The sequence below is a fragment of the Jaculus jaculus genome, chromosome 12 (assembly GCF_020740685.1).
Source record: "Jaculus jaculus isolate mJacJac1 chromosome 12, mJacJac1.mat.Y.cur, whole genome shotgun sequence".
Taxonomy (NCBI): Eukaryota; Metazoa; Chordata; class Mammalia; order Rodentia; family Dipodidae; genus Jaculus; species Jaculus jaculus.
In genome coordinates, this window is record NC_059113.1 from 88,112,323 (window position 1) to 88,126,492 (window position 14,170).

The 14,170-nt window shown below is 46.7% G+C and overlaps 1 protein-coding gene across 2 annotated transcripts in view; it reads right to left on the minus strand.

Moving 5' to 3' along the window:
- The window catches only part of Maml3 (mastermind like transcriptional coactivator 3), a 529,529-nt gene that overhangs the window by 210,035 nt on the left and 305,324 nt on the right, over positions 1–14,170 (minus strand). For both annotated transcript variants that reach the window (XM_004655829.2, XM_045131178.1), the window contains exon 2: positions 3,312–4,874. In XM_004655829.2, coding sequence (XP_004655886.1) covers positions 3,312–4,874 — 1,563 coding nt within the window. The remainder of the gene's footprint in view (positions 1–3,311; positions 4,875–14,170) is intronic.

Below are 14,170 nucleotides of genomic sequence, written 5' to 3' on the forward strand. Positions count from 1 at the left end.
TCAGTTCACAAAGTTGTCCTTTGAAAAACAGAATGCACAAAAGATAAACTTTATTTATTTATGATTTATTTATTTTCGAGTTAGGGTCTTACTCTAGCCCAGGCTGACCTGGAACCTACTCTGTAGTCTCAGGCTGGCCTCAAACTCATGGCCATCCTCCTACCTCTGCTTCCCAATGCTGGGCTTAAAGGCGTGCATCACCACACCTGGCACTTTACACACATATATACATATATATTTTAAATAGGGGTCCCCCTTGCTTAAAAATGCATTTTTTTTCAATGACAGAATGAGCACATGTGTGAGAGAAGATTCAGAAAACTCACTAAACAATGAAGAGCAAAATAATAATCACTCAGCCGGAAATGCCGTTTCTAACATCATCTCAGGGATGCAGTACTTTTCTACACTATTAAACAACACGATTTGGATCCTAGCATATATCCTATTTTATGATCTGCTTATTTAACTCATAGTGAGAGCCTTTCAACATGAGTAATCATGTCTTAGTAGCATGTGCTTCATGTATATTATACACTTGTTCAAAACACTTCTTTTAATCCCAGTTTTTCAGTATTACAATTAACAGCAACATTTGTTTAATCTGATGGCCATGTAGAACATGTAACTTCTGAGAAGTAGAATTATTTGAGAAAAATACATTACAAAGTATGAACAATTTGTGTATGTTTCTAGTTTTGGCTTATTTTTGTTTGCTTGTTAACTATCCACAATGATTTTCTACTCACTTCTGAAACAGCAGATTTCTACGTGTTTCAAATAAGTAATTATCTGCACGAGTTTCTGAAAACATTGTCTAGCTGTCTTGCATTATTTTTGATGTTCAAGCCATTCATTAAAATCGTGGCCAAGAAAAGTTAAAGTGAGTTGTCTCCCGTGGTAGCAGAAAACACAATAGAATTACGCTTTGTGTCTTGTCTGTAATTTGTGCCAGCGTCGACGTCATGTGTGGGCATACTACCGTATGCTGTGCTGAGAGCTAGGTAAATCCTGGTCCATGATCAGATAACACCCTGAAATCAGTGTCTGTAGAAAGAGCTCCACATGCCTCTGTGTGTATCTTGAAGCCTGTTTTGAATGGCAGAGTCACTTGCTCCTTAAAAAGCATGCTTGCATTTACCTGCCAACGCTTTAGGAGGTTAAGAAGCGATTATTCTAATGAGGCCTTGCATCTCGAGAGAGGGAAGGGAGCGGGAAGCAGCTCACTGCTTCTATCCAGAAAGCTTCTCCGCCTGACAAAGCCCTTTCAAAACATGACCCCCGTAGCTGAAGGCTTCTGTGACTCCGGGCCAGGCAGGCACCAGATCCCTAGGTGAGCATCTTCACACACGTTCCAGTGAAGTTGGGAACTCCGTCCCAAGTTAGTGGATTTCGAAAGAGGTTAGGGAGGGCGGGGGAGGGGGGAAGGGTGGGGACATGATCCAATCTCCGAGTCTGCCGAGCCGATGAGTAGGAATTAATCATCTTTGGTCAGGCTCAGAGAAAATACTGGCATAAAAACAGCAAGAGTCGAAGCGTAATTTGTATTAAGATTAACAACAGCTCATTTGACAGCTTGCGATCTCATAAGCCCTGTGACGCGTCTGCCTCCTTGTGCATTGCCTCTAATTCTGCCTGCTTTAGAATGTGATCTTTAAGTGTAGAAAAGGTTGTAGTTTCCAATGGCATGTATATGTATATATAATATATATATACCATATATAATACACACACACACACACACACACACACACACACAATGTTTCTATATTTTAGTGAAACCAAGATAAAAGCTCAAATCCACATTTTGAATTTCTGAGATGTTTTGCTACCACTTACTGATTGAGGTTGATGTAAACCAAGCAATCCTTTTATTTATTCAGACAGAATTTCTTTCAGGCTGGCTGGCATGTACAGACAAGAAGCCACTGTGAGGTTTGGGGGTTGGAAGGCTTGCGGAGGGCAAACATGAAGCCACAGAACTCAGGCCTGCCTCTGCAGGCTCATAGCACCTCCATTCCTGGAGCTTCCATCAAGCCAGGGGGTAGGGGGTGGAGAACGGGGGGGGTGGGGGTGAGAGTGGGGCGGGGGACTCTGGTCACCGAGTGAGACAAGATCTGTCTGTCTGTGTGGCAACCCACTTTTCTTAATGCATCCAATTGTAGACATATTTCCTTCCAACCAGTGTTTTAGACATGAAGGGCTATAAAGCAGACCTCTGCAAAATCTCCAGCTAGAATCATCAGGTCTGCATTCCAAAAAGGCATGGGGCAACTGAAGTGAAGTGGTCCTCATGAATTCATCACGTTTGTGGAGGTCGCTATAAGGTGCATGTCCCTGTTCTTTTTCTTCAGGGCGTGTCTAGTGTTAAATTAAAGGAACTTTGGGTACTAGCCATCAGCCAACGGAGGGAGAGCCAAATATTTGTCCATCAGTGGGTGGTTGCCCATTTTTATACTAGGCATTACAGTCCCATTCCCTAAGCAAGGCACCACAGAGAAACATGGTGGGAAATTTCATTTGAATATAGCATTGAAACCTAGTCACCATCAAAATTTCCTGAAACAGACCAGAAGAAGTTGGACAAGACTGAGGCATCACTCTTAGTGTGCAGCAGCAGCATTTAATGGTCCTACAAAATCTATCCTCCGATTCACTTTGAAAATTCAGAAAACTCCCCAACCTTTAGACATCAAGAATCCTGATTTTCCATTATTCATAACATATTAAGTTAGCTGGAAGGTGCTCAGGGCCTTCATAAATGGCTATAGTTGGCCCTAAACCCCCTGCCTTCCCATCACCATGAATATAGAGAACTGGATGACCCAGAAGAAAAACTGAGGTGCACCATGTTTGGCCAGATGGCCTATGAAGCCTACCTTTCTCACAGTGAACATCTGACAAAACTTTCGGTTTCTTTTCTGCACTCCAGAATAGGAGATTTGATTTTTATAAATTTATTATTTATTTTTATTTGAGACAGAAAGAGAGAGAATGGGCACCCCAGGCCCTCTAGCCACTGCCAAAGAACTCCAGACACTTGCACCACCTTGAGCATCTGGCTTACGTGGGACCTGGAGAATTGAACCTGGGTCCATAGGTTCTACAGGCAAGCGCCTTAACCGCTAAGCCACCTCTCTAGTTCAAGAACAGCAGATTTGAATCCTAGTCCATTCCAACACAAGAGAGTTCTCAGGCAAGAGAAGAGGGTTACCCAAGCACGTAAGGACATTCAGAGGAGAGTCAGCTGGTGACCCATCACACCAGGGGACAAAAGAACGGCTCCCAGCATGCCTCACTTCCCCACTTACCTGGCCATGGGAGGGAAGCGCAGCGTAGGCCATGGCTTGATTCATCACTCCTTTCTGCTTCATGAGCAGCATGCGTTTCTGGTCCTCGCTCAGGTGCGCCCTGGGGGCCTGGATCTGTGGTGCAGGTGGCGGTGGCTGTGGCTGCTGCTGCGGCTGCTGCTGCTGGGGCTGCGGCGGCTGCTGCTGTTGGATGTACGGCATCAAGGGGTTCTTGTTGGGGTTGGCCATAGGGGGTGTCATCCTCTGACTCAAGTCCGCGTTAAAGTGGGTCAGTGGTTTAGTGTTCCCGTATGTGAGAATATTGTGCTGTTTGCTTAAGGTGTTGGTGCCCAAGTTATTGGGCGGAGGATTGATCATATTCATGTGATTTGGAGGGAGGTAGTTCATGGTCTTCTGTAGGTTGTTTGCCATTGGAGGCACTGTCGGGGTTTGGTTGTTAAAGGCTTGGGGGTACATCATGGGGCTGTTTGGTTTTTCCGTGGGGAAAGCTGTCACATAAGGACTAGATGGGGGTCCCAAGGGAGACCAACTTGAAGTCTGATTTGAATGCTGCTGCTGCTGCTGTTGCTGCTCCTGCTGCTGCTGCATCAGCTTGGCCCTCTGCTGCTGCTGGGCAGCCATCTGTTTGAGCTGTTCAGCCGGAGACATGTCTGCGCTGGGGACCACCACAGGGCCTGACCCTGAACTGGCTACCGTCACTGCGACTGGGTTGAGGAGATATCCATTGCCAGGCCGAGGTGGGGCTTGGCCTGGAGCGTGGCCTTGGTTGGGAGTTTGAGGGGAGTGGACTGCACAGTTTGCTGGTGAGCTGGCCGGGTTTGGAGCCGCGGGGGTGCTGGCCACAGACGGTAAGCCAGAGGCCGACGAGACGGTGGAAAAGGGAGGGCCAGAGGACGAGGGCCTGGTCTGGGGTGATCCCAGGGAGGCGTGTGCAAAAGGAGAGTGAGAGGGGTCGCTCTTCACACTGGTGCTCTCCTGGGACAGAGGGGTCTCTGTGGCAGCCTGTGAGAATTCCGGCTCCTTCTTCTCTTCAAAGTCCTCATTGAACAGGTCCTGGATGTCATCTTCTGGAACTGTGTTGGCTAACTCATCGATCAGTTCTTGCCACTCCTGATCATTCAGGTTAATGTCAGAGAACAGTTTGTTCTGATTAGAAAGCGATGTTTCTGATGTGTCTATGCAAGTAGGGTCATCAAGAGGTTCTTGTTTGAGGTCCTTGCTCTGCACGATGGTGAAGCTCTCCTCCAGGTCACCACAGCCATTGACAGGAAGTTTAATCTCTGGGAGCCTACCATTCTTACTTAGGTCTTCTAGAAGCCCCGGTGTGTGAGTGCCACTGTTTTGCAAGGGCAAAGAAGGCTTCAGGTCGAGCTGGTGGAGAGGGGAAGCTGAAGGCAGTGGCATGCTGTTGGGTAGATTGTTGATGGCTTCCATCCCTGTGGGAACGTCCTTTCGGATGCGCTTGCTGGTTGGTGAAAAGCTCCCATCGCAAGCGCCGTTCTGTTGGTCTCCATTAAGTGGTGACCGGGCTCCTTCCAACTTCCTTTTCACAGTCTCTTGTAGCTGGAAAAGAAAGAGGAGAAGGGATGACTTCGTCTCCGAGTCTTATTGTGCACGTTAGGCATCGTGATGTGCATTGATATGGGCTACTCCCTTTTAAATGCTTTACAATACACACAAGAAACAAGGGTACGTATAGCTTCACAAACAGGAAACACGACAACGCAAATTCAAATGGGAAAAGGTTTTCTCTAGGAGCAGAGCACACAGAGTAAGAGACATCTGTAGCAAACAGCACAGAAGAATGGCCTTTTGGTGTTTTGAGGACTATCAGACATAAGATTTGGATGAAAATGTACCACACTTAGCTGGGCATGGTGGGTTATTCCTTCAATCCCAGTATTCAGGAGGTTGAGGGAGGAGGAACATCACAAGTTCAAGGCCAGCCTGGGTTACAGAATGAGTTTACTAGAGTGGACCCTATCTCAGAGAAAGAAAAAGTCTCATACTTGAGAAAAATGTTAATGCCTAGCTTATTCTCGCCACACCATCACTGAGAACATCAAGGAATCAAATCAACAATAGTTTGCGGAACATACAGAATATCTTATGTGTGTGGCATTTCCTACACAACACACACATACGATCTCTCGCAGGGTTCCATGAAAGATCGTGGGAGAGGGGACAGAAAGAACTCAGGAGCTGGTGAATGAAGGGAGGCGCTGCGGAATTCTGTCGTCTGGACATGACAAGGACATCGCACGTGTGAGCTCACAGCATGTGTGGTTACCTGCAGAAGATCTATAGAAGATGGGACCAGTCAGCACTTGGTTAGGCTAGAGAAGGGACTATCCCTCCCCTCTGCAAAGCTAAGGACAGTTAACAGTTTCTGGGACAGGGAGAGGTACCCTCTCCTGTAGCATCACCACTGGTGAGTGATGGGCAGACAGTATAGTGAGACTGGAAAAGGAGGGTAAGGGAGGGTCATGTTGGATACAGATAATCACAGATAGTCAAGATTCAACATGTACGTATGAAAACACGTAAAAAGAACAACAAATGACAGCTTGACAGATGTAAGCGGCAATTTGGTGCACACACCCCCCCCACTCTTCCTCTTTCCCTTTGTCTCCCTCTTTCTTCTCTCCACCTTCCCCCCCTTTTCTCACTCTCTAGGGACCTCTTGCTCTCTCCCTGGTACATGAACACCACTTCTCTTTCCCCCTCTTTCCTTCCCTATCTCACTCCTTCTTCTCCGGTCTCTCTCTTACCCATTAAAATAATGTCTTAAACTCAAGGAAAAGAAGGAATTTCATCCAGTTTTAGACTAGCATAAAAGTGAAGAATAATACTGGACATAACTGAAAACCCTCTTTCAATTGTTATCTGATGTCACCTTTGGGATCACTTGACACAGGGTTCTACTCTCTTTAAAAAAAATTGGGGAGGGGTGCTGGACAGATTGTTTAGTGGTTAAGGTGCTTGCCTGCAAAGCCTAAGGACCCAGGTTCAATTCCCCAGTACACATATAAGCCAGATGCACAAGGTGATGCATGCATCTGGAATTCCTTTGCAGTGGCTAGAGGCCCTGGCGTGCCCACTGTCTCTTCATATATGCCTCTTTCTCTCTTAAATGAAAAAGGAAAATAAAAATATGTTTTTTGTTTATTTGAAAGGAGAGAGAGAGAATGAGAATGGGTACACCAGGGCCTCCTGCCGCTGCAAACGAACTTAACACATGAGCCACTCTATGCATTTATCTGGCTTTACGTGGGTACTGGGGAATTGAAGCCAGGCAATCAGGCTTTGCAAGCAAGCACCTTAACGGCTGATCTATCTCTCCAGCTCTCTACTCTCTTTTAATGATATGTTTCCACTGGCTTCTAGGTCCTCCTCTGGACATTTCACAGACATCTAAACGTCAACATGCCTCCACATTCAAATTATTACTGTTTGTTCCTCAAACACAATCTTCACTCAAGCTCCCCATCTTGAGATCTATCCAGCGACCCAAGACGTAAGCCTGAGCGCTGCACTGGAACACGCTTGCCCAAGCACCCACGTGGTCACTGTCTCAGGCCAGAGGATCCCTCTCTATTGCTGGACTAGAGAAGCGGTCTCCCACTGTCCCTTAGCCTTTCTGTCTTCCATCCACGTATTCCTCCATCCTTCCTCATCTGTCCTTTTATTCTTTTTTTTTAAATTTTTTTTAAAGAGGTGGTTCTTTGTTTTATTTTATTTATTTATTTAAGAACAACAGAGAGAGAAAGAGACAGAGACAGAGAGAGAGACAAAGAGAGAGAGAACGGGCACGCCAGGGCCTCCAGCCACTGCAAACGAACTCCAGACGCGTGTGTCCCCTTGTGCATCTGGCTAATGTGGCTCCTGGGGAATCAAGCCTCGAACTGGGGTCCTTAGGCTTCACAGGCAAGCGCTTAACTGCTAAGCCATCTCTCCAGCCCTGTCCTGTTATTCTTTGTCTTGCTTTACCCAATCTCTTCTCTATACTGTCACCCTCCCAACAAAGGAACACTCCCGTTCCTGTGTATAACCCCGCAGTGATCAGATTACAATCCAAACCAGCTCCTGATTGAACCCAGCGGCTTCCGTCATCTGGGCACTCTCCTATCATTGTGCATTTTCCAGCCATTCTCCCCTAAAAGTCTTCAAACAAAACTCTCTGCCTATCTGATTCTGGGGCTCAAAGCCAGGGGCTTGCTCACGCTAGGAGAGCACTGAACCCCTGAACTACACCTAAGCGCTTCAGAACCTCTCTGAGTTCCTTACACATGCCAGGCTTCCCTCTGTCTCCAGGGCATTGTAATGTTGTTTTCTTTGCCTGGTACGTACTTGCTCTCTCCCCTTCCCCTTTCATTGGTTAATAGCTGCTTATTTTTTTCAGGTCAGATTCCCAATTTTCCTCACTGTAGGAAATCTTGTATCTCTCCTTCCCCTCCTCCAATCCACCGATGCTGGAGTATGTTTTTCCAAGCAATCAATACTTCCCCGTTGCATTTTTGTCATATTTTGAGGCAATAGCTTAAGTCTTGTGTCAGTCCCACGAAGGTGCAGACTGTGGCTGATCTGTCCCCTGCAATGGGCAGGTTCTCAGCAGTAGTCCATAAATAATTTCAAAATAGATGAAGACTTGTCTTGTCTAACGCGGGTGTGCTACAACAGTTGAATTTCAGCAGGGCTAGCAGCAGCCAGGGGACCAGAACAGAAGCCTGAGTTTGAGGCTTCATCCCTGATAATAAACTGGATAAGACTTGCTCTAGGGAGTATTATATACCCTTAGCTAGATTCATTGAAGCCATTCAGTTCGGGGCTGGAGAAATGGCTCAGTGGTTAAAGTTAAAGGCACTTGTTTATGAGCTTGTGGCCTGGGTTCGACTCCCCAGTCAGTACCCATGTAAAGCCAGATACACAAAATAGCATGGCTGTCTGGAGTTCATGTGTGGCGGCAGTGAGAGTCCCTGGGGGGCTGGTTCCTGTTTCTCCTTCTCTCCCCCTCCTTCCCTTCTAGCAAATAAATAATTTAAAAAAATCCAGTTAAGAAAAGCACTGGGCTCATCTCTTTTCCATCTTCCTTTCTGCTAGAAAGGGTCATTCGTAGGACTCTGGTAAATCAGTGGCTTTGAGTGGGTGCTGGGAAGATGTCTGATTGGAAAGGGAGACTGGGGGGCTGAGATGGGGCTCAGTGGTTAAATGTCCCTGGTGCACAGGCCCAAGGATCTAAGTTTGGATCCCCAGAACCCATGGTAGGCAGGACACAGGTCATGTGTCTTTTTTTTTTTAATATGTATTTTTTATTTTTATTTATTTGAGAACAACAGAGAGAGAGAGAGAGAGAGAGAGAGAGAATGGGTGTGCCAGGGCCTCCAGCCACTGCAAACAAACTCCAGATGCGTGCGCCCCCTTGTGCATCTGGCTAACATGGGTCCTGGGGAATAGAGCCTTGAACTGGGGTCCTTAGGCTTCACAGGCAAGCGCTTAACCGCTAAGCCATCTCTCCAGCCCCATCATGCCATTTTTTTAAAGTTTAATTTTATTTTTTCAATTTTAATGCTTTTAGAGTGAGCAAACGAGAGACAGAGAATTTGTGCACCAGGGCTTCAGCCACTGTAATCCACGTCCAGACACTTGCGCACCTAGTGGGCATGTGAAACCTTGTGCTTGCCTCACCTTTGTGGGCTTATGTGGGATCTGGAGAGTGGAACATGGGTCCTTAGGCTTCACAGGCAAGTGACTTAGCTGCTGAGCCATCTCTGCAGCCCCATCATGCCATTTTCTACCCAAGAACCCAGGATAAGAACTCAGATCCTCGTGCTTGTGGGGCAAGCACTCTTCCCGCTGAGCCATCTCTCCATTCTTGGAATAGGATTGGCTGAAGAGATGTTGGAAGGTGTTGTTTGTCCCTATGGGAGACAGGAATGGGATTCCCTGTGAGCCACACCTTCACTTCTGGCAAGTCTCTGGAGGAACAGCAGAGATGGTAAAAACCAACCTTCAGGGTGTAGCGGGTGGATGCTTTCTCAGAAGTTCAGGACTCCATCACTGAATCCAGAGCTGCTGATTTTTTGTTTTTGTTTTTGTTTTGTTTTAATTTTTCAAGGTAGGGTCTTGCTCTAGCCCAGGCTGACCTGGAATTCACTATGTAGTCTCAGGGAGGCCTCGAACTCTCAGCAATCCTCCTACCTCTGCCTCCCAAGTGCTGGGCTTAAAGGCATACACCACCACGTCCCAGCTTGAACTGCTGTTTTTCAGTCAGTAAGTTCCAAAGATTTTTCTGGTCTCTGCCTCAACACAGAACTGGGATTATAGGTGTGAGTGGCCACACCCAGATACTAACCCATGGGTGCTTAGGAATTGAATTCAGGACAAATCAGGACCTCTTGGGCTCATGCTTACAAAGGAAGCGAACACTCTTGCTTGCTAAGCCATCTCTCCAGCTCCCATCTTACATTTTTAAAAAATTTTTTTGTTCATTTTTATTTATTTATTTAAGAGTGACAGAGAGAGAAAGAGGTAGAGAGAGAGAGAGAGAGAGAGAGAGAGAATGGGTGCGCCAGGGCTTCCAGCCACCGCAAATGAACTCCAGACGCGTGCGCCCCCTTGTGCATCTGGCTAACGTGGGTCCTGGGGAATCAAGCCTCAAACCTGGGTCCTTAGGCTTCACAGGCAAGCGCTTAACCGCTAAGCCATCTCTCCAGCCCCCATCTTACATTTTAAGCCACAATTCCAGACCTGTCTCAATCACTTAGTAGAGGTTCTTGAAGTGCCGAAAACAGGGACCTAACTGGGACACACTAGAATTTGACTTCAAAGAAAATACTGGCTCAATCCATCATATTAGGTAGACACCGCTAGCAAATGATGTTATTTATGGAACAAACCTGCAGGCCATGGTTCTGATCATGACAGACACTTGTGCATACGGAGCTCTGAACACAGAGGCAAGTTCAAGTATCACAGTTTCAGGGCCTAATGGAAATGAGGCCCAGGGCACCTCCTGAAGTGATGTTAAGCTTCAAAAAACATAAGCACTTGTCTTGTAAAATGAACCCGACTTTATTTTAGAAATCGTAGGTCTGTGTTTCTGCTCAGGGTCATGTTATGGATGGAGCAGGACAAGAGAAATAAAGATGTTCCACTTGTCCCCTTGTGAAGTGACTGGGGCCAGGAGACAGGCCTGGCTGAGAATCAGTTCCCCTCTAAGCAGCTGAATAGGTGAGGCAATAGAGTGCAGTGTTATAGCAACAGGCTCAAGACCTTGGAGTCAGAATGACAGCTAAAGCTTGGAGCCAAGATGCCCTCCCCAAGAGTCAGCACGTATAAATGCTGTGTGGTACTCAATAAAGGGTGGTTGTGATGGTCTGCATCAGAAAGTTCCATGGAGGTGGCAATTTTCCTATTCTGTTTGCTTCTGAGACCCCAGCAGCTCACAGCTGACCACTCAAAAAATACCTGCTGAGCACCATGCCTTTAATCCCAGCACTCGGGAGGCAGAGGTAGGAGGATCGCCGTGAGTTCGAGGCCACCCTGAAACTACACAGTGAATTCCAGGTGAGCCTGGGCTACAGCGAGACCCTATCTTGAAAAACCAAAAAGGGAAAAAACAAGAACAAAAACAAAAAAAAAACAAAAACAAAAAAAAAACTCCTTTTGAATGGATAGATTTTGAGAAACTTCTGTAAACTTGTCCCAAACCTTGGTTTTGCTCTGTGCAAAGTGAGTTAATAACACTTTGCTCACAGAGTTAACAGTGAGGATGAGTTTATACAAAAATAATATGCAAACATGACCTCACACCTGGGACCCAGTCAACACACACTAATCCTTCACTTTAAATTCTTAAAATTCAGTGATCCAAAGAATCAGTCAAACCGGAAGAACAGAATGCTTCCTGGATCTTCAAGACACGCGTAGGTAGGATGATACTATTTCTGTTGCCTAGCCAGCAAAAACCCTACTGTTTTCCAAGCATCTGGTGTAGCTTTTTAAATATGATCAACAACAACAACAAAAAAATCAGATTTGCAATTCAAGCCGGAGTCCAAGTGCTAATGCATTCATGTCCTAGATTGTAGAACAGCAAAGGCCAGGTTGTTCCGGTTCAAACCAAATCCATTTTCAGCACACCACCTGAATGGAGCCACCTAGTATAATCTTTTCCCTAAGGAAACTCACGTTCTCCAGCACTGGCCCCTTTTAACCTAAATCTTGATATATATACATGTAATTCATGGATCAGCATTTTGCAGTATACAAAGGCATCGTTGAAGATGTTAGGCTATGGTTTTGATGTATGGTCTTTGTTATGTCTGAAATAGCAGAGCTATCTTCACGTCCATTCTGTCTCACCAGCCTTTGTTTTATGGAAAGGTGATCTAAGAGTCTAATTCTCTATTTCTGTCCCTTGTGGGAGATGGAAGGAGCTTGGGGAGGGAGACACGGAGCTGGCTGGGTATTGGATACCAGGCTTGTGAGCTTGCAAGCCGCTGGCTCAGTGAGCTGGAGAACAGCCGGGTGCAGACAGGCAGTTGTCCCGCGTCTCCTCAAGCAAACGACTCAGGCCAGTCCCATCCCAAACAGCCTATCTTTCTTTTTCAAAGTGGGGTCTCGCTTTAGCCCAGGCTGGCCTGGAATTGACTATGTAGTCTCAGGCTGGCCTCGGAATCACAGGGATCCTCCTACCTCTGCTTCCCAAGTGCTGATATATGCCACCACGCCCAGCCAAATGCCCTATGTCAAAAAGACCCTGGTCCTTCTGCCTTCCAGAGCTGGAAGTCTCTAGGTACTTACCATTGTGCCCTCGTGGGAGAAGCCCAGGAACTTTGCTGAGCAGTAGCCCTTTTGTTCCCATATGACCATGATTACATATTTTGTCCTGTGGGGCCGGGAGCTGAAGGGCACTGTTCATCCAATGCCTGTGACACTATGAGTCGCTGTCACATGTGTCACGTGGTCTGGAGAAAACAATTTCCCTTCCAGAAGATTCCTGAGCTTGCCTGCTGTGCATTATGGCTTCGTGGCTTGTGGTTTCTGTTTGATCAAGTGAGATAGTGTGAAAGACAGAAAGAGAGGTAGAGAGACAGAATGGCGTGTGTACATGCGTGTACATTACACTCAGAATAGCTGTGCCTTTAGAAGTACACAGCCCTTTTAAAATATTTTATTTGTTTATTTGAGAAAGAGATACAGAAATAGGCAGGGACGGGGGTGGGGGGGAATAGGTATGCCAGGGCCTTTAGCCATTGCTAATGAACTCCAGATGCATGCTCCCCTTGTGCATCTGGCTTACATGGGTGCTGGGGAGTCAAACCTGGGACCTTTGGCTTTGCAGGCAAGTGCCATAACCGCCAAGCCATCTCTCCAGCCCCAAAGCCCTTTTAGAAAGAATCACACTTATCCTCAGCATAGGCCTTTGGGGCATCATCTACAGTTGGGAAAGAGGAAGGGTTCAGAGAAATAGGGAAAGAAGAGTGACACATAACCCAGACAAGGCTGGCTAAGATGGCCAGGCCTCTGCTGACACCCTGGAGACCCTTCCTAGCAGATTGCTGAGGTGTTCCCACACCCCAGTTATGTCCATGATGACAATGTTTTTTCTTTTTTCTCTCTTGAAAGCTAACACAGGGTCAGCAAGTTTAAAGAAATTCTCAGTGGCGTGCCCGTGATTTTGCATGAAATTGGGAGGACCATTGCGCTTGGGAATATGGATGGCAACACTACCAACCGTGAGGACTGTAGCTGGGCATGGTGGTTTTATGTCTAAAGCCCAGCCCTCAGGAGGCTGAGGCGGGAGGGTGGAGAGTTCAAGGCCAGCCTGAGCTACATAGTGAGATTGATTTATTTAGTTTTTTTGAGATAGGGTCTCACTCTAGCCCAGGCTGAACTGGAACTCACTCTGTAGTCCCAGGATGGCCTCGAACTCACAGTGATCCTCCTACCTCTGCTTCCTGAGTACTGGGATTAAGGGCGTGCACCACCACGCCCAGCTCTGAGATATTTATTTTAAAATAAAGCACCACACGGCCCAAATGAAACTCTAAGACGGCATGCGCTAGAGTAGCCAGCAAATCCCTTACCCTGTACTTGTAGGGACTACTTCTAAAAGCGAGTTTTTATTAGAATCATCTGACCAGAGACAGACTTGAGGCAGTGTGAGATTAAGTAGTATCTGAGATTACAGAGGTCACGTCAGAGACGTGGCTAAAGTCAGGCTCAAAATTCAAACTCACGTCTGACTCCGTAGCCCTCACGACACCCTCATCTGGGACTGGACCAAGCACAGCTGGTGACTAACTCAGAGGTCAAGTGCATATAATGACCTCTCAGACTGTGTGTTCAGAACTTATCCTTGGTTCCATCTTCTTTGTGCTCACACCCAAGCTTCCAGCACTGCTGTCCTTTTTTTTTTAAAAAAAATATTTTTATTTACTTATTTATTTGACAGGGAAAAGAAGTACACACACACACAGAGAGAGACAGAGAGGCAAATAGGGAATGGGTACGCCAAAGGCCTCCAGCCACTGCGAACAAACTACAGATGCATGCGCCCCCTTGTGCATCTGGCTTACGTGGGCCCTGGGGAATCGAACCTGGGTCCTTTGGCTTTGCACGCAAGCACCTTAAATACTAAGCTATCTCTCCAGTCCGGCACTGCTGTTCTTATCATCAGTGGGTTTTATTCTCGCCTTCCATCCCCAGTGCCATTGCCTAAGAGCGCAACTCTTTTTTTTCTAACGGATCTTACGTCCCTCCTTGTTATGTCCTGCCTCCTCCCGTGCCTTCTTGACATGGTGGCTCTGGCTCTCTTCTTTAGATGTGCAGCAGGTCATGCCCTTTCTCCATCC